The sequence below is a fragment of the Miniopterus schreibersii genome (assembly GCF_964146895.1).
Source record: "Miniopterus schreibersii genome assembly, chromosome: 2".
NCBI lineage: Eukaryota > Metazoa > Chordata > Mammalia > Chiroptera > Miniopteridae > Miniopterus > Miniopterus schreibersii.
In genome coordinates, this window is record NC_138102.1 from 138520732 (window position 1) to 138539220 (window position 18489).

General features: G+C 37.5%; 1 protein-coding gene across 1 annotated transcript; it reads right to left on the reverse strand.

The window, feature by feature from the left end:
• Positions 1-13413: 13413 nt before the first annotated feature.
• On the reverse strand, positions 13414-14354 carry LOC308552537 (olfactory receptor 6C2-like; the record flags this gene model as incomplete). Its single annotated transcript, XM_081127771.1, is given in 2 exon segments — positions 13414-13865; positions 13868-14354. Coding segments are annotated over 2 exon segments (939 nt in total).
• Between the last annotated feature and the right edge of the window lie 4135 nt (positions 14355-18489).

Sequence of the window (18489 nt, forward strand, 5' to 3'; positions counted from 1 at the left end):
CACTGCCTTGCGCCAAGTCAAATGTAATTTCACCTGAAGAGAAAAGCGTCATAAGAAGCTAGAAGTGGAACATGAATGAAAACTCCCCAGCAGGCCAGATCGCTTTCTTATTTTGATTAATAAGCAATTTGTTAACATAGTGCCTTTGACATCTTACTGAGAGACATATTTAGTAAATATCTAATATAGATCTAATGCTTATAATTCTCTGATTAGAAAGCACATTTACATAGATAAAATAAAAACAAAATGAAACATAAATCATGTATCTGTTTTGCAGTTCTTCGACAATATTGCCTTGCAGTACAGATTCTATTTATCCTTATATGGAGGAAATTGTCATTTTTGAAGTTTTTTCCTCCCATTCTTACTTTTTGTTTGCTTTTCCACACCATACTGAACCGTTCCATTTTCAAAACCAAGGATATATTAATTAGTATTTTTGTGTTTTTAAAGAAAAACCATTTTTAGAGCAATTAGGATCACAGTAAAATTGAGGGGAAAGTACAGAGAGCTCCCATATACCTCCTGCTCTCACACGTGCATAGCTTCCCCATTATCAACAGCCTGCTCCAGTGTGGAACATTTGTTACAACTCTTAAACCTACAATTGACACATCAAGTCTATAACATTATGGTTTACTCTTGGTGTATAGTCTATGGATTTGGTCAAAGGTTTAATTAGCATTTTATGTTAATCATCTTATATTGTTATGCTAAATTTTAGCTGCATATTCATTTAAAAGTGTTAGTTCTGCTCTTTGTACTTCAAATTCTCTCTCAATTGGGAGATAAAAAGTTTAAAATACAGAGATATATCTTTGTTTTTCTACCCTACATTTAGGCAAATGAAAGTATGCCTAAGCCAGTTTTGGGACTGCTTATGCAGTGGGTTTCCTGAAGTGGTATAAAGAAATCTGAATATAAACCACAATTAGTCCTGTTCTGGAGCTTTGGGTTGTGGACGGAGCCCAGAGGGACTGATCTGTGGTGTATGCTTTCTTTGGCAGCCTGGTCAATTCTGTGCTTTTCCCAGAACTCAGCCCTCAGAATCTGTCTCAGGATACATCTTAGTGACTTCTTTGAATAATTGCTGCTTCCCTCCTCCAATCACTAATTTACCAACCAGCTATGTTCTATGAGTTCTGATACAGTAACTTGAACAAGCAACATCCAGAAACAAATGGACACAAATGAGCCAATCTTTGTAAACAAATTATAAAGTACCCTATTGTAATTTTTAGTATTCTCATTGACATATATATCAGTCCATTTTAGTACCTTCCAGGAGTTTTAAGACTCTCTGGTACTCTAATTTACATTTTCTCAGGAATCCCATTAGATATAGGCTCAAGAAATTCTTCCCTCTTTCATGCCAAAACTTACCCTCATTGAGATTCATATTTCAAGCAGCTTCTCTCAGGTATCCATCTGTAAAAGAAGACTTGGTAAATGCATTCTCACTGGGCACATCAGTAGTTAATAATAACTCAATTTATTGGCCTATAATATGTCTCTGTGCTTTATTAGGGAGGATTCATTGTTAAACAAAAATTTAGGCATAACTCAAGAGTTTGTAGGAAAACACTACACACTTCTATGTGAGAGGAAAACTATGTGTTTAACTCTTATGTGTTTAACTCTTATGTGTTTAAACAATTGCCCTGATTGTACCCAATATGTGTGTTATGAATAGAGAATAAAAAATACATTAGGGTACTCTTCTTTCCTATCGCTCAAGTAGATAGTCTACATTTATTCATTCAAGTAAATGTTTAAAAAGCATCTATTATTTAAAAAACATGATATCAGAAATCCCACACATGATTTCACTCATATGTGAGATATAAAACTGAAAGCAGAGGGAGAAACAAGAGGGCGGCATAGGTAACATCTGTACCCGCCGCCTCTCGCAACCACATCAAAATTACAACTAAAATACAGAACAACCATCACTCAGAACTTCCTGAAATATGGTTGAACAGAAGCCCTACAACCAGGGAACTGAAGGAACATCGAGACCCGTAGGAGGGGCTGAGATGTGGATGGATCAGGACTGAATCCCAGAGACTTGGCTGAGGGCCCATACCCGGTGCCGCGGTTTAGACCTGGGAAGGAATCTCAGTGGTGGAGGTTTTCCAGAGGAGTGAGGGGTCCCAGACTCACACCAGGCCCCCAGCCCAGGGCTCCAGGGCCAGGAAGAGAAGTCCCCGCAACTTTGGGCTGTAAAAACCAGAGGGGACTGTTGCTGTGGGATGCAGAGGCTGTGGGAGCCCCAAGCTTTCCTCTCCAAGGGCCCACGCACAGACTCACTCAGACGCGCTCCCTCTGAGCCCCAGCACCGGGCACCAGCTGGAAAGAAACCTGGGACATGTGGGGAGGAACTAAACTGCCTGAAATTGGGGCAAGAGGTGGAGGGGTAGCTTTCTCATAGGCAGAAGGGCTGGCAGAGGCCATTGCTCCTTTGGTGAATCCTCCCCCCACATAGCCGGCAGGTAGGCACCATATTTGAATCACCAGCATCTGACTCACACCTTTAGCCCTGCCCCAGTGATTCCCAGAGGCCCCTCCCCTCCCTACTTGCAAGCTCATCAAAGCCATTTCCAGTGGCTTTTCTGTGCAAGTGGCATCTTTCCTAAAATCTCTCAAACAAGCAGCAGTGTGCCCCTGGCATTAGTGGCAGCCTGCATTGGTTCATAGCTTGGCCTTTCTAGGACACCTCCAAGCCAAGCACGAGTACAGCCAACTACAGTTTGCTGTATAGCTCATGCTTGGTGGCCCTGGCAAGGCACTGGAAGAGGCTGACTTTGCACCTCCTGGGAGGCCCCAGAGACAGTGCACCTGGTCGTCAGACTTGACCATGCTAGATTACAACCCTATTACATCCACAAGTGACACACTCAAGGGGTGCACTTGGTGAACACCAAAGCTCCACTGAAGTAAATTCTGCTCCATAGGGGTGTCTCTAGCACATCAGCTCTCTGGCTGTAGTTGCAACTGGTCCTCACAGCCAATTGGCCTGGGGGTCAATTCCTCCCAGTGACGCCAATAGCAACCAAGGCTCAACTACAACAGGACAGTGCACACAGCCCACACAGGGGAGCACCTAGACGACCCAGCTAAGGTGATTGGGGAGGCTGAGCCACTGGACCCTACAGGACATCTACTACACAAAGCCACTCTCCAAATTCCAGGAGACATAGCAGCTCTGCCTAATACATAGAAACAAACACCTGGAAACAGCCAAAATACGGAGGCAAAAAAACATGTCACAAAGGAAAGAACAGAAGAAATCTCCAGAAAAAGGAGCTAAATGAAATAGAACCAAGCAAGCTACTAGATACAGAGTTCAGAATTATGGTTATAAGGATGCTAAAGGATATTAGTTAGACTATTATGAAAACAAGTGAGACCATCGATGACATAATAAAGTACCAATTTGAAATGAAGGCTACATGAACTGAAATGAAGAATAATTTACAGGGAATCAACAGTAGAGTAGAAGACCCTAAGAATTAAATCAGCAATTTGGAACATGAGGAAACAAAAAACACCCAACCAGAAGAGCAAAAAGAAAAAAGAATCCAGAAATATGAAGATACTATAAGAAGCCTCTGGGACAACTTCAAGAGGCCCAACATTCATATTATTGGGGTGCCAGGAGAAGAAAGAGAGCAAAAAGTTGAAAACCTATTTGAAGAAATAATTACAGAAAACTTCCCCTACCTGGGGAAAGAAATATAAGTCCAGGAAGCACAGAGAGTCCCAAACAAGGGGAACCCAAAGAGGCCCACACCAAGACACATCATAATTAAAATGCCAAAGGTTAAAGACAAAGAGAGAATCTTAAAAGCAGCAAGAGGAAAGCAGTTAGTTACCTACAAGGGAGCACCCATACGACTGTCAGCTGATTTCTCAACAGAAACCTTGCAGGCCAGAAAGGAGTGGCAAGAAATATTCAGAGTGATGAAAAACAAGAGCATATAACTAAGATTACTCTACTCAGCAAAGCTATCATTTAGAACTGAAGGTCAGATAAAGAGTTTCTCAGACAAGAAAAGCTAAAGGATTTCATCACCACCAGACCAGTACTACATGAAATGTTGAAGGGTCTTCTTTAACAAGAAGCTAATGAACAAAAGAACCTGAAAAACAAAACAGATCAAGAAACACTGACACATGCAACAATCATATTTCAGAGGGAAGAGGGAAGGGGGGTGGAGAGTGCGAAGAGATTAACCAAAGAAGTTATATGCAAATATGCATAACCCATGGACACAGTCAATAACGGGGTGAATGCCTGGGGAGGGGGTGGGAGTGAGGTGGAGGGGGTCAATTGGGGGGAAAAATGGGACACCTGTAATATTTTCAACAATAAAGATAAATTAAAACAAAACAAAACAAAACAAACTGAAAGCAACAAATGAATAAACATGTAAAACAAACAAACAAAAACACATAGATACAGATAACAGTGTGGTGGTTACTAGAGGGGCTGGGGTGGCAGGATAATAAAAGGTAAAGGGGGTCAATATATGGTGATGGATGATTTGTCTTTGGGTGGTGGACTTACAATGCAATATGACGACTGTACACTTGAAAGCTATGTAATCTTCTTAACCAATGTCACCCAATAAATTTAATTAAAAAAAAAGAAAAAAACAAAAAGCTTTCAGGCTACCAGTGGGAAATGACATTTCATTTTAGTTCATGTTCAGTGACATGGTAACACAAGATTACAGTGAAAATGCAACTTTGAACTTGGGATAGCTACATAATTACTCGTTGGCAATCACTCTTAGTTATCTTTGTAGCTATTCATATTTTCTCACGTTCACTAAGTTTCTCTAGGTTCTTTTCTTTCTACTAAAGTTGTCACTGTCATCTGTCACCATAAGCTGAGTTGGCAAAGTGCATTCCTCAGAGGTCACAAACATGATTTTTGGAACAGAGAAACCCCTTCCTTGGCTCATGGGTGAAATTACTTACTGGAGAGATAGTGTCTTGCATGTACTTGTAGGGAAAGACTCTGAGAGGCCAAACTGAATGATAGGTCAGGTTCATTTTTGCACTCCTAATTTTCCTCCCTGCTTCCCTCCTTCCCATTGTATAAGAGTTAAATCCGTATACTGGCTATTCACATTGTTGAGTCCAGTTCTCCCTGTCCTATGAAGTTCCTAGGATCTAAAATGATCCTGTTTCTTTTATCAAAACTCTTGTTCTATATTCATAGGAAAGACTGGTGAACTCAATCATAATAGCATTTTAATGATCATTAATTTAATGTTTTAAAATGGCTAATGTAATATGTGTGAACCTTCAACAACATTGTGTTTTAATTCATGAAAATTGTTAAATAAATACTACTTCTAGTAATGTAATTAAGCCTGTGGTGGCAGATCCTTTGGATATATGAGACTGCTTCAAATGAATTCAAGTGATTTCAAACGAATTGCTCGCCTTTGCCAGTCATCATAGCAGTGTTCTCTGTTATATTGGGAACATTTCCCTGGGAGACTGAGTTATTTATTTAGTTTGAGTTTGGATCAATTAATGTTTGAAACAATTTTATTACATAAACAATACATTTCACCACCTCCCTCCCATAAGTAGTGTTTTTAATTAACATTCATAGGTAGGCCTTGATGACTTAACCTGTGCAAAACTACCTACTCTTGCTGCCAGTTAGGGAGCTGGGTAAGGGACTGAGATTCCCTTTTTGCTTTCATCGATTTCCTATTTAGTTAAAATTAAAATATATTTGAGACACTTTTACCTTACCTTTGTTTGGAATAAACCTTATTCTGCCTTCATTTGGGGCGGGCTGCCCATGGACTGGATAGCTGAGATTTAAGAAGAGTGAATGCTGTGCTCCTAATCCCCTACTCCCTGCCAAAAATGGCATAAAGGACTTAAATAGCAGATGAAAGATAAGGTGAGGTTTCCTGTAAGATAATTTATAATGCCGTTATTATTTTATTTCTATGACACTAGTGGATATTATTGGGTGGAAATGTTTCTCCCATCACCTTTTATTATCCTGTCTCCTCAACTCACAGCTATGACTGGCCCTTTCAAAGGCTACAGTGGCTATGGCAGCAAATTCCTTCAGAATAACAACATACCAGAATGATTGCTGAATACTTTGCTTTAGTACAGTTATAATGAACTGAATTCTAGATTTTAAAACTGTGTTCATCCTCTGCCTATGTTTAGAGAATTAGGAAAAATACATCATGACAATTATATACTTACTTTTCTGACAGGTCTTTACCAGAGGCCCTTAACAGAACCACAACTTGAGGAACATTCAACTTGTGAGTTTTGTGTGTACTTCTGTTCTCGATCTCACATTCCACCTATTTCAACACCCAGCCTCGCCCTCCACACAAGCATATGTGGGTGCGTGCGAGACAGAACTCTCCTAGGTTTGTATTGCTCCTGATCTAATGAACTCAGTCTCAGTCTCCTCTTCCCTCACCAAGTCTAAAATGCATCTGTTACTCGATTTCCCAGTTACTCTCTTAGTTCAAAGGAAGAAGAGAGTTGCAGAGATAAGGAAGGGTTTTCTCTAGTTTTGTCATCTCTGAATTTCCTGGGCAGAAGGCAGAATTCCTTGCAAATTCAATAACAGCAACATTTCTTTTATATGTTTAGTCTATTACCAGTTCACAGTGAACAACAAAATAATCCTTGGTGACCCAGTTTCAAAAGTTACTAATGAACTGGCAGTAGTCTAATCAACAATGTAAAGACACATGTTGCAATGGGAACAATGTCCTCAGAGACACGGAGGGTGATCTTTTTGCTCCCTAGACTATGCCCCTGCCAGGGAAAATTATCAATCACTCTCTTCCAATAGTGGGGTGACAGAAAGGTGTGATGTGACATGGCTAGTCGGTGTGAGGAACCTCACTAGAGAAATAGTGAGTGGACGGAGTGGAGGGACAATAGAGGCACCTGCTTCAGTAAAGGCAGCAGGAATACACCTCTGGTCTACCACTTGACACCAGGATCAACATGAGCAGTAGAGTAAGAATATCCAGAAATAGCCAAGATAGTCAAAGAAAAAGTTTTCTTCAGGGACATTGGATAGTAATAAGCTATAGCAAAAAGAGAAACATATTCTGGAACCAGGCGATTTTTTATTCAGTGCTTGGCATTCAAAATTCTCCATTGCTTCAAATACCAAAAGTAGTTTCATTGTCTATCTGAAAAGTCACAAGTAGTATTCCATTGTGTAAATATACCACAGCTTTTTTATCCAGCCATCCCTGATGGACCCTTGGGCTGCTTCCGAATCTTGGCTAATGTAAATAATGCTGCAATGAACATAGGGAGGCTTATAGTCTTTCTAATTTAACCCCATTTGGCCAGATAACACACTTTGTATAATTTGAATCATGTAAAATTTAACAAGGTTATTTTCAGAGCCCTGAATATTGTTTAGCTTGGCAAATATTATTTGTGAACCTTAGAACAATTCTTTTTTAGTTTGTTCTTGGAATGTTCTATAAATACCAGATCATGTTGATAAATAATGTTAAGTCTTCTGTATACTTAATGAATTTCTGAGTAATAATCCAATCAATTATTGAGATAGGCATGTTGACATTTTTGACTATAACTGTGGGTTTTTCTTTTCTCCTTACAGTTTTATCAGTTTTTTGTTTCATGTATTTTGAAGTTCTTTATTATATGCATAAGCAGTTAGGTTACTTACGGTTCCTTAGAAGAGACCTCTTTGCCACTGAAAAATGACCATTTTTATCCCAATGGATATCCTTTGCTCTAATCTACTTTGTCTAATGTTAATATGCCTATTCCAACATTTTTAATTAGTGTTATCATTGTATATTTTTCTACTTTAAACTTTCCCCCTATTTCTGTGTTTATAGTAAAAATTACATTTTTATAGGCAGCAAAGAGTTGCTTCTTTTTTCTCTTCCAATCTTAAAATCTCTACCTTTTAAGTTTGGCATTTAAATAATTTACATTTGATATGATAATTGGCATGGTTGGTTTTAAATCTAATGTACTAGTTGTTTTCTATCATTCCCATTTGTTCTTTCTTCTTTTTCTGTTTTCTTTGGAATTAGTTCCCTTTGACTTCCTTTGTTGGCTTGTTATAAACTTGTGTTATGTTCTTTTTGGATTTCTTTATAGTATACATAATAAACTTATCACAGTCTACCTTCAGCTGATCATATGTCTCCTCATATATAATTAAGAACCATACAAGTGTGACTTCTCTCTGACCTTTGTGCTATTGCTTTCATACATGTAACTTTTTATGTATGAAGGAAAACACACAAAATAGGGGAGAAGTAATCACCCTTGTACTTTTCTGGTGGGAATGTAAAATGGTATAACCACTGTGGAAAACAGAATGAAAAGTCCTCAAAAATTAAATCACCATATGATCAAACATTTCCACTTCTGGGTATATAACTGAAAAATTGCAAAGTGAAATTTGAACCAATATTTGTACACCAATATATTCATAGTAGCATTATTCACTATAGTCAAAAGATGGAAACACCCAGAAGTCCATTGACAAATAAATGGATAAGAAAGTGTGATATATATATATATATATGAGAATTTTATTCAGCCTTAACAAGGAATAGAATTCTGACACTTGCTACAACATGGATACAATTTGAAGAATTGTATTAAGTGAAATAAGCTAGGCACAAAAGTAAACTAATATATGGTTTCACTTATATGAAGTACCTAGATACTTAAATTCATAAAGATAAAAAATATAATGGTGGTTGCCAGAGGCTGGGATTAGGGGAAAATGGGACATTATTGTTTAATGGACATACAATTTGAATTTGGGAAGATGAAAAAGTTCTGGAGAAGAATGGTGGTCATGGTTGCACTATTAATGTGAATACTCTCAATGCCACTAAACTGTATAGTTAAAAATAGTAAAAATGGTGGACTTTTACGTTACATATAGTTTACCACAATAAAAAAATGAATGTGAAACTATAGGGTGATAAAACACACCACAAAATATTTTATTTTGACTTTAAACTCTCAATTATAATTTTGATTTGTTTAAATAATAAGAAAACCTCAGATATTACCCAAGTTATCTTTCCTGGTGCACTTTTTCCTTTGGTAGGTGCATGTTTCTGTCTGATGGCAATTTCTATCTTAAAGTCTTCCTTTAACATTTGCTTTTTTGTAGGGCTGGCCTGCTGCTAATGAATTCTTTTAGGTTTTCTATTTCTGAAAAGTCTATTTCACCTTAAATTTTGAAAAATGTTTTAGCTCGTTGTAAAATAGGACCCACCCCTATTTATCTCATTGCTTGCAATCCAACAACCAGACTCAAGTTTAAACAGACTCCATGGCATGGGGTACAGTATGAACCAGAGAAGGAGGTACCATATACATCAAAAGAGTTTCAAGACAGCTAATTAATTCAACAGAAACCTGAGGAATATCTATGGGAATGGATCGTAAAAGTTTTGGGATCAGGATAAGGTCAGAAGTAACATTGGATTGGGTTGAATTTACTGATGTGAATGCTGGTATATCAAGTGGCGCATGGCTCTACTTGGACCAATGTGACCTACAATGAATGAGGTTGATGTTCTAGAACTTTCTTCTTATGCTGTTGAGAAAAGCACCCAAAGACTTAAGGAGATTGAAATACTGAAGTAGGTTTGTTATGTAAGACTTGCTCATGTATTAGCTAACAATAGCCCAGGAAATTTCAGAGGACATTCCATTCACCAGCCTTGCAGAAATATATTATTGAGGGTGAGCCTTGGATTCCTGAATTGCTCTGTAGTGACTATTCTCTGAAGTTGAGGAAGTACAATAGGAAATGGTGCTATTGAAAAGGGCTCCCCAGGCCAGCTGATGTGACTCAGTGGTCACACTGACTCATGTACCAAGAGGTCAAGGGTTTGATTCAGGTTAGGGCTCATGCCTGGGTTTCGAGCTTGATCCTAGTAGGGGGTGTACAGGAGGCAGCCGATTGATGTTTCTCTCTCATCGATGTTTCTATCTTTCTCTCCCTCTCCCTTCCTTTCTTTCCAAAATCAATAAAAACATATTAAAAAAGAAAAGAAAGAAAAAAAGTTTTATTTTTATTTTTTAAAAGAAAGGGCTCCCTGGATTCAGTGGGATGATGGGACCCTGGAGTATAGAAGTCAGGTGGCAGCACTTAAACTGGAGATAAGATGAGCATGGTTACTATAACAGCCAGCAGAGCTGAAAATGATCTGCAGAGCTCTCAGGTTTTGGCTAAGTGACCATGATGTCTCTAGGACTGAAGCAGATGGGCAGTCACAATGTGGAAAAGAGAGTCTCTTCAAAAATTGGTATAGAGAAAACAGAATATTCACGTGCAAAAGAATGAAACTGGACCTTTATCTTACGCTGTATATAAAAGTCAACAAAAAAATAATAAGACTTAAACATAAGACTTGAATATATAAAACTCCTAGATAAAAATATAGGGGACAAACTCCTTGATGGTGGCCTTAGCAATGAGTTTTTGGATATGATACCGAAAGTGCAGGAACAAAAGCAAAATTAAACAGGTGTGGCTAAATCAAGCTAAAGAGCTTCTGCACAGCAAAGGAAACAATCAACAAAATGAAAAGGCAACCTATGGAATGGGAGAAAACATTTTCAAGCCATACATCTGGTAAGGGGTTAATATGCAAAATATATAAGCAACTGAAACCAAGGTTCCTGATTTTGATTTAACATAAGGTCCCAGGACTCAATTTAAGTTCTTCATAGCATGCCCCACGCGCCTCGGCCCTTTTGCGGCCCTGACTAATGGTCATAAGGTATGGATTTTGTTAAGTTAAATATAGCTTCATGCTCTAAGTTATGTTTTAGCTTCTGAGCCCTAAAGCAGAACAACCCCCTGGCCACATCCCCATGATGCCAGAATGAAGGACCCAAAGCTGACCTGAAGACCTGAAATCAGGATTTACAGCCCTTATCTCACTCCTGACCAATCAGTTTCACCCAGGACCCCAAACCCCTCACTCCTAATACCTGATGATTTTTGCTCTATAAAGCCTCTTGTCTGTAAGCCATCAGGGATCTAAGCATTTTGGAGTACAAGCTCATGGTACTCTGAATTGGTCAAATACTAATAATTGAAATTTCTTCACTGCAAACTCCTGCTTGTATGTTTCTTTTGGTCGTGTGTATGGGCAGATGGACTCTTGTTCAACTCAGTAACAGGACCCCTACAACTCAATAGGAAAAAACTTTAAAACCCCAATTAAATAATGGGTGAAATACCTGAATAAATTGTGTTCCAAAGAAAACATACAAATAGCCAACAGGTACATGAAAAGGTGCTCAATATCACTAATCGTCAGGGAAATGCAAATCAAATCCTCAATGAGATATGACCTCACACCTATTAGGGTGGCTATAATGAAAAAATTAAAGATAACAAGTGTTGGTGCAGATGTGGAGAAAAGGGAACCCTGGTACTCTCTCAGTGGGAATGGGTAAATTTGTACAGTCATTATGGAAAACATTATGGAAGTTCCTCGAAAAATTAAAAATAGAACTGTCATATAACCCAGTAATCTCTCTTCTGGGTATATACTCAAAGGAAATAAAATGAATATCTCAAAGAGATATTGGCACCCCCATGTTGATTGCAGCATTATTTATAATAGCTAATACAAGGAAACAACCTCGGTTCAGTTTCCATCAATGGGTGAATGGATATAGGAAATGTGATATATATGTATAACATTCAGCCTTAAAAAAAAAGGGAATCCTGCTATTTAAAAAAAATATTTATTTATTTTTAATCCTCACCTGAAGATATTTTTTCCATTGCTTTTCAGAGAGAGTGGAAGGGGGGGAGAGAGAGAGAAACATCAGTGTGAGAGAGACACCGACTGGCTGCCTCCAGCATGCGCCCAACTGGGACAGGGATCGAGCCTGCAACCTAGGTACATGCCCTTGGCTGGAATCGAACCCAGGACCCTTCAGTCCGCAGGCTGATGCTCTAACCACTGGGAAAAACTGCCCAAGACAATCGTGTTATATTTTTAAAAATGTAAAAATTTTTCAGAGAGAGAGGAAGGGAGAAAGAGAGAGAGAGAGAGAGAAACATCAGTGATGAGAGAGTTGTCATTGATTGGCCGCCCCCTGCAGGCCCCTGACTGAAGATCGAGCCCGAATATGCCCTGTCCTGCTATTTTTGACAACATTGATGGACCTTGAGGGTATTATGCAAAGTGAGGGTATTATGCATTAGTGTGATATCACTAATATGTAGAATCTAAAAAAAACCCCAAATGCATATGAACAGAGAACTGATTGACGGTTGCCAGAGGAAGGAGGTGGGGGCTGCTGGGAATGGGTGAAGGTAGCCAATATGTACAAACTTCCAGTTATAGGCTAAATTGTAGTGTACAATATGGTGATTATGGTTAACAATACTGTATTGTTTATTTGAAAGTTACTAAGAGAGTAGATTTAAAAAATTTCTCATCATGAGAAAAATTTTTTAACTCTGTGAGGTTATGGATGTTAAGTAAACTTATTTTTATAATTATTTCTCTATATATCAAATCACTATGGTGTACACCTTAAACTTATACATTGTTATATGTCAATTATATCTTAATAAAACTAGAAAACTGAAGGGCTGTAATTCCAAAAACAAAAAAATTTAAAACACCAAAAAATGTTCTACTTTAACGACAAGTTAGTGTAATGAAATAGTTTCACCTTAGTCTATAGCAGGGTTGGTTTGCATTACCAAAAAATGAGAACCAAATTACACCTACCCATTCTTCTTGAGACAGTAGATGCTAGACCAGGAAGGAATCCTGAGGTAAATAATTTTTTGCCCTTAAAATACTATTAGGCTCAGCTGGTATGGCTTAGTGGTTGAGAGTCAACCCGTGAACCTGAGGTCACAGTTCAATTCCCCATCAGGGCACATGCCCAGGTTGTTCTCGATCCCCAGGAGGGGACCTGCAGGAGGCAGCAGATCAGTGACTCATCATTGATATTTCTATCTCACTCTCTCCCTCTCCCTTCCTCTCTTTGAAATCAATAAAAACATAGAAAAAAGAAAAAAAAAAACCCTATTAGTTTAAAGAAATGAATGGACAAAAATACAACTCAAATTTTTGTTACTGCCTTTTTTTGTGTTTTAGACAAGATGTTGAGGTATTGTTTTAACTTTCTGGAAATCTATATTTATGGTCACTTATGAAAGGATTTTTTGAATTAAGGCCATAGTGCTTACTTCACTCTGTGGTTCTAAGAGTAATAAAAAAGAAACTTTAGTGGTTAGACGGTAACTTCAGTCCTGTATTGTAGATTTGAATTAGAACACTTAGTAAAATGAAATAGTTATATGCATATACTTTAATTAAAAATTTTTTTTAGTTACATAATTCTTTGAATAAAAAGTGCCATCTTTTTTGTGGAGTTGGTGAAGGCTTGTTTGACTTGCTTATTTCGCAGAGTATAAATGAAAGGGTTCATCAAAGGGATAACTGAGGTGTTGAGCAATGACACTGCCTTATTAATGGCCACTCCTTCCTTTGCTGGTTTGATATAGATGAAGATGCAACTTCCGTAGGTGATGGAAACTACGATCATATGGGAAGAACAGGTGGAGAAAGCCTTTTTTCTTTGCTGAATTGAAGGGAGCCTTAAAATTGTCTTCATGATATATGTATAGGACACAGTTACACAGACTAGTGTAAATATGAGGGTCAGCACAGCCATGATCAAAATAAGTTGCTCTACAAATTGAGTGTCTGAGCATACAATCTTCAGAAGAGGAGATGCATCACAGCCAAAATGGTCAATGAGATTGGAGTTGCAGAAATCTACTGAACTCCCAGGCTAAGTGTTGGAATTATAACAATTAACCCAATCAGCCAACAGCAAAAGACAAGAATGGTGCATACCCTTTCATTCATGATGATGGTGTAGTGCAGGGGCTTGCAGATGGCCACGCAGCGGTCATAGGACATGGCAGTTAGAAGAAAGAATTCTGTTGCCCCGACGAGGATGATAAAAAATAATTGGATGACGCAAGCATTATAGGTAACACGTTTGTCTCCAGTTGTCATGCTGTACAGGTATCGAGGAACATAGACAGTTGTAAATATTATTTCTAAGGTGGAGAAATTCCGAAGGAAAAAGTACATGGGTGTTTTAAGGTGAGAGTCCACCAGAGTGAGGAGGATAATAATTAGATTTCCAACAAGAGTGAAAACATAAGTGAGAAACAGAAATACTAAAAGAAAAACCTGTAGTCGTGGGTCATCTGTTAATCCTAGCAGGATGAATGTTGTTATTGCAGAATGATTTTTCATCACTGTCTTCGGATATATAATGAGTCTGTATTGGTAAATCATAAACTTTGAATCTGAGGAGTAAAATATAAAAATGATATTTCAAAATGCTATATAAAGAAAAGTAGCCAAGCAAGCCAGTAGAAGCACATTTTTAAACTTTTACTTGATCATTAATAATCAGTGATTACATCGTGATTCATTTCCCTGGACTCTGCTTTACCTTGGTCTTCAGAATGTGGCTTATGGAAATTATCCATTTGAAGTTTAATTTCCACTTCAGTTACAGGACTGATTTTAAAGTAGATAGAAAGTACGAGAACCTCACAGTCCCCTGAGGTTACAACCACTATCATGGTATCCCCAGTTCTCAGTGTAAAGTAGGAGATCCATAAATGTTGATAGATGCAAGGAAATCTGTATAAAAATTTATTTCCCCATCTGTCAAGACAGCATATCAGCAAATCATTGTCATACTCTATGGTAATATAATACTATTTTTTCATGCTTTGCAACACTGTTTTCTTCAAATAATCCCTCAACTTCCTCAACATCCTAGAGAAGCCTTTACTGTTTGGGTAACCTGGGAGCAGTATCACAGAGTTGCCTGAGCCCCATACTCCTCCAGAATTTCTTCTTTGCTCCCCTTTTATGATAATAAGCTGAAATATTGGAGCCTTTGTCCCTCCCATGTATCAATTTGAACAACCTCTGTATTGTTTTCTTTCCTGAATTCCTGTTTCAACATCCATCTGTTGTTTAATGTGTCACCCACCCCAAGTCTCTTGGAATACTGACAAATGGGATGTTCTGATGGTCTTCCCCAGAGAACAGGATCCTGTCCTCAGGCTTCCATCACCCTTGTTGAGGTTCTGTAGTTTATGCATAGATATTTCAAAGAATTCCCAAATGTCTTCTGAGGCTACTTGCCAACTCCCTTAATAACATAAAATCTACATCCTCCAAGATTGGTAGGGGAAGAAGACCACTTAGGAAAAGTGCTGACTCCTCTGCCATGATTCCTTTCTATGAAGACTCACTTTAGTCATTGGTGTCCCTATCATTGCTTTAGGACACCCTGTTGCTTTTCAGCATCCTGGTCCAAGGATAGACTCAGACTCTGTGCTTATTCCTCCAAAGAACAGTTATAATCAAGTATTAATATTTAACAAGAATTAAATATGACATGGAGAATAAATACAACTTAGCTGTTTGGTATAATATTCTTAAAAGCTAAAAAATCACAATCTATCCTCATGAGTTTCCCTACAAGACTGCCTTCCTGAGTTGCTTCTTTTGAGGAGCATGCCAAAGAAATCATCATTTTACCACTTTCCAGGAAGCCATTGAGTACTTTTTTGTTTCTCATATTTCCTACCTATCACTCACCTTTCCCAGTGATGACACTTCTAAGAATTTGACTCACCTTTCCCAGTGATGACACTTCTAATAATTTGACTCAGGGAACTGAATCTAAAACTTAAGCGTTTCCAGGAAAGCTGTAATTTTAGGATTTGGGACAATTGTTCACACTTAGTCAATTCTAATAATCACTGGCAAATTAAAATGTTAGTTTTTCAAATGTTTTCTAGTTGCAAACAGTTTCTCTTGGGTATCTGGGTTTCTTTAATAAATGACTAGAATAAAATCTGCCCATGAGACACCAATTATTTTGAAACATGAATGGTTTTTATGTGATGCTTTAAGGTATTCCTCACAAATTACGTTAAGCATTATTTTCCTTTGTGCTTAGGAAAAGCATCCTTTCTTTTCTATTGAGGAGAGTTGCCACAGTGTGATGGGGTTTACAGACACCTTTATAGGAAAAGGCTTATGATCAAGACTTAAGGGATAGAGCGTTCGCTTGAGTGTCAGCAACCTTGAAATAACGTGTGCTCATGCAGAGCCACAGAGCTATCTCTTCTAGGCTAAGATGTGAGGTTTTCCTGAAAGCCACACATCTTCCCACTTAATGCCTTTAATGTTCTCCCTTTCAGCAACTTTTACTGCATGATCTTACATCTTCATGCTGGCCAATAACTGATCCCTATTAGTATCGCTGGGTGGTACACCGTTCCATACTATAAATATATATAATCTTGTGTCCTCAGTTCAGAGTAAATGACTGGAATGATATCTGTAAATAATTTCATACCACTGTTTGAATAATTACTTTAAAGGAAAAATCATTAGTACAAAGAATTTATATTTAATTCTGGAGTTTTAGGCCATGACTAATTCATTTCCTTCTACCAAGGATAATTTTAAATTATGGAAAGTTGCTATTTATTATTTTTATCTTTAAAATTAACAATATTTATTTAATTCTCCATAATAAAATGAGTAATCATTTATTACATTCTTCTAGAATCAGCGGAAAAGTATAAGAAAGGAAAACCTTCTATAATCACATCACACATAGTCCATCATTATTAATATCTTATATTTATTTATGATCTGTTTGTACATATATCATTATGCAATGCAGTTATTTATATTTTATAAAATTTATATATTATCAATGACATTTGATGTTTTTTTCACTTCACTTTAACCATTCAAGTATTTTAAAACACTTATGATGTATTTTCATCCTGTTGTTAAATATTCTTCAAAAACACAATTTTACTTTCTCATCATGTAAGGAAGAAAATTATAAAATTAATAGTTCTAATATTGGACATTAAGGTGCTTCTATTTGTTATATAGTAATATTTTAGTGTGCAGTTTTGTATATAAATCTTTTTGTCCTCAACAGATTAATCTCACATTAAAGAACTGGTCAATAAAGAAATATTGAATAAAGGGTTTCCGCACTTATTGCCAAACTAATCCTTTAGAAAATATGTTCTAGTGTGTACCCCCACCATTTGTAATTGAGAATCTCTGTTTCCCAAAGCCTTGAGGATTTAAGCATTATTATTTTGGGTATTATTTTTAATACATTATTTTACTAACAAGATAATCTTGATAGTTTCATCGGTATTTTTCTTTAAATAATTAAAAAAAAAATCTTTACCAGAGGATATTTTTTCAATTGCTTTTCAGAGAGAGTGGGGGGGGGGGAGAGAAACATTGATGTGAGAGAGACACATAGATTGGTTGCCTCCTGCATGCACCCAGACAGGGGCAAAGGACTGAGTCTGCAACTGAAGTATGTGCCCTTGGCTGAAATCTAACACTGGACTCTTCAGTCTGAGGGCCCATGCTCTAACCACTGAGAAAAACCACCTAGGGCAGGTATTTTTCTTACAAGTGAGGTACACCACTTTATTCCAAATGGTCATTTCAGTACAAAATCATCTTCTATATTTTCCTAAACTTATAATATTCTAAATGAATAAAAAACATGTACTTATTTCACATTTTATGTGAGTTATTTGACTGACTGTGTCAGTAAAAATTAACAGAGGACCCAAATTCTAGAATTTAATCAAACCTAACTAACATGCCTTTAATTATTATAGATTCTTTGGGGACTGTGGCAGCCTAAGGAATGACTGGAAATGTTCAAGGATAAGTTAAATAATCATTTTGCAGGGTTTTTAAAATGGGTGTGTGTTCCTTTTAAGTTATTTCTAACCCTCATTTTCTGAGTCTATGAAAAGAAAGAAATATTTTTGATATTCATTTTGCCCCCCCCCCCCCCATTATACCATGGCAGTGACTGCACTCTCCAGCTGTGTACATAGTTAGCTGTATCCTTAATCCTGATCCCTTCCAAGAGCACTGCTCAGGAATCAAGTTCAGATTCATTACCGTGTTATATAGACCAAAGTGACAGCTCACAGATTTCAAATCTTCTTTGAACATGAGGTACTTCTTGGACTCAGATTTTGTAGCAGAAAGATCTAAACTCATTACCTTTACCTGAAAACTGCTTTTGCATAACTTTCATGATACAGTTCCCAGACCATTAGACACATAAATGACAAACAATTCATACTTACTTTCTGGTGGTTCTCCATCACTTTCTGGGAGATTTAACCTAAAGTTTCTTCTTGGGTCTATGAAACACTGGGTGCTAGTGACTATAATTTTGTGTTAACTTTGACATACTTTTAAGCCTCACATGCTTTTCCAGGTAAGAGTGCCTATAAATTCAAAGTAATATGAAACCAGAGAGAATAGCGCCCTTTGCTCTTGTTATTACCAA